Raw genomic sequence first — 2,304 nt, forward strand, 5'->3', positions numbered from 1 at the left:
TGGGGGGTGAATGTGTCTGGGGGGGGAGTGTGGTGGTGAATGTATCGGGGGGTGTGGTGACACCGCGCCTCTTCTGCCTCCTCCAGGTGCTGGCATTGATCGGAAGGCTCTAATACGGCAGTTCAACCACCTGAACCACATGAACCCCGACTCTTTTGAACCCCAAGACCTGGACATGTTAATCAGAGCGGTGAGTGCGCAATCATCACCCCGCGTCCTTCTATACACATCACACAGACTCCGCCCACATCGATGTTACGCCGGTCTCCTCCCCTTCTACGAGTATGCCAGGCTCCTCCTCTTCTCTCATAGCTGGGACAGGAAGTGATGGGAAATCCAAACAGTTGTGCCTCCAGTAAAGGAAGTGAAGGGAATAGTCCTAATGGGGTGCAGGCAGTACAGGAAGTGAGGGGAATAGTCCTAATGGGGCGCAGGCAGTACAGGAAGTGAGGGGACTAATGGGGCGCAGGAAGTACAGGAAGTGAGGGGACTAATGGGGCACAGGCAATACAGGAAGTGAGGGGACTAATGGGGCACAGGCAGTAGAGGGGACTAATGGGGCACAGGCAGTACAGGAAGTGGGGACTAATGGGGCGCAGGCAGTACAGGAAGTGAGGGGACTAATGGGGCGCAGGCAATACAGGAAGTGAGAAGGTTTTGGCCGTTCGTTGATAAAATCAGCAAATACAGCTTCAGACATTAAAGAGAACCTGTCAGGATACAAGTGCGGAGCTGCCATTGGCTACTTGATTTTACAATGCAGGCTCCGGGGCGGTCATGCTCATCCAGACGCTAACCCCGGCGGCTGCATACTTCAGTGACCCGGCAAGGATGAGGATGGCGGCCTCAGAGTTTTTGGGGAGTGGTTCCTTAGAGTAGGATGTGATCTTCCCTCCGCGGTGTCCCGGCTCCGGTACAATGACCTCTTCTCCCGGGTTCTGTGTGTTCTGTTCGGATGGTTCTGCGGAGTCTGTAGACCGGACTCTGTATTCTGCGGCCGGTGCTGACCGGCGGAATGTTATTAATCGATATAAACCGTCCATGATGGAGGATCGGGGATTGTAGGTGTGAGGGGTCTGAGGCCGGGACCATTCCGTGCTTTAGTCGTCCCCTCATTCTATGCCCCTCCCCCACCACATTATTAATAAAGGATTTAGAATAATAATTCCCGTTCTTGTCGGTAAATAGGACATTTTAACATTTCTGTTTCTTTTTTTCAGTTTTAAAACAACAATTTGTCTTCATCTTTCCTGTCCGTCTATAAGTCTACTTTAACCCTCTGACTGCCAAGAATGTCGCACACGTTATGGGCCCCGGGGGAGGGGGGGCGGGTATACGTGACGTGTTTAGATGAAGCGCTGAGGTCTTGAGGAATGACCAGAATTAGGTTTTACTTCCTTAGCGGGACATCACATGTATACAGCATTGTAGAGGAAACATATAGATGATAGATAAGTGACCATGGAGACGAGACTTACACCACAGCGCCACCTACAGCTCAAAACACAATATTACATCAGCATAAGCTCTGTACTTCCAACATCCCTCAGGCCAAAAATGTCATTGACAGAGGAGGAGCTAGAAACTGAATGAGACCGAGCAATCACTCCTCCCTCCGTGCAGATCTGACCCCTCCCTCCGTGCAGATCTGACCCCTCCCTCCGTGCAGATCTGACCCCTCCCTCCGTACAGATCTGACCCCTCCCTCCATACAGATCTGACCCTTCCCACCCTCCATACATACAGATCTGACCCTTCCCACCCTCCATACAGATCTGACCCCTCCTTCCCTCCATACAGATCTGACCCCTCCTTCCCTCTGTACAGACCTGACCCCTCCCCCTGTCTAAAAGGGATCAACTATTCCTCGGCTCCCTCTTAGGTAACCCGCAGTGCTCCAGGGATCCTTCGTCCTCTATGAAATGTTTACTTGTGAGCAAAGATTGTCATAAATAAATAAACCCCCCCCCCCCTCCCCCCTCTAATAATAATCTGTCCTCAGGCAACGAAAGACTTGGAGAACTTTGATAAGGAGCGCCATGATGAGTTCAAGCGCTACGAGATGATGAAGGAACATGAAAGAAGAGAATACCTGAAAACCCTGAATGAGGAGCAGAAGAAGGAGGAGGAGGCCAAATACGAGGAGATGAAGAAGAGGCACAAAGACCATCCGAAGATTAACCATCCGGTGAGTAGATTCCAAAGATGGACCGGAACCGCTCTGCTTCTCCAGTATAAACCATCATCATCCACCCCCCCACCATAAACCATTAGCTCCTCCTCCCCCCCAGTATAGACCATCAT

General features: G+C 51.3%; 1 protein-coding gene across 1 annotated transcript in view; it reads left to right on the forward strand.

Moving 5' to 3' along the window:
- Positions 1 to 2,304, forward strand: part of LOC108803907 (nucleobindin-2-like) — a gene marked incomplete at both ends in the record, with an annotated part of 13,805 nt that overhangs the window by 3,288 nt on the left and 8,213 nt on the right. Inside the window, 2 exons of the mRNA XM_018575701.1 lie at positions 29 to 190; positions 2,003 to 2,256. Coding sequence (XP_018431203.1) covers positions 29 to 190; positions 2,003 to 2,256 — 416 coding nt within the window. The remainder of the gene's footprint in view (positions 1 to 28; positions 191 to 2,002; positions 2,257 to 2,304) is intronic.

The sequence above is a fragment of the Nanorana parkeri genome, unplaced genomic scaffold, assembly GCF_000935625.1.
Source record: "Nanorana parkeri isolate BGI_ZX_2015 unplaced genomic scaffold, ASM93562v1 scaffold4427, whole genome shotgun sequence".
Classification (NCBI taxonomy): Eukaryota; Metazoa; Chordata; class Amphibia; order Anura; family Dicroglossidae; genus Nanorana; species Nanorana parkeri.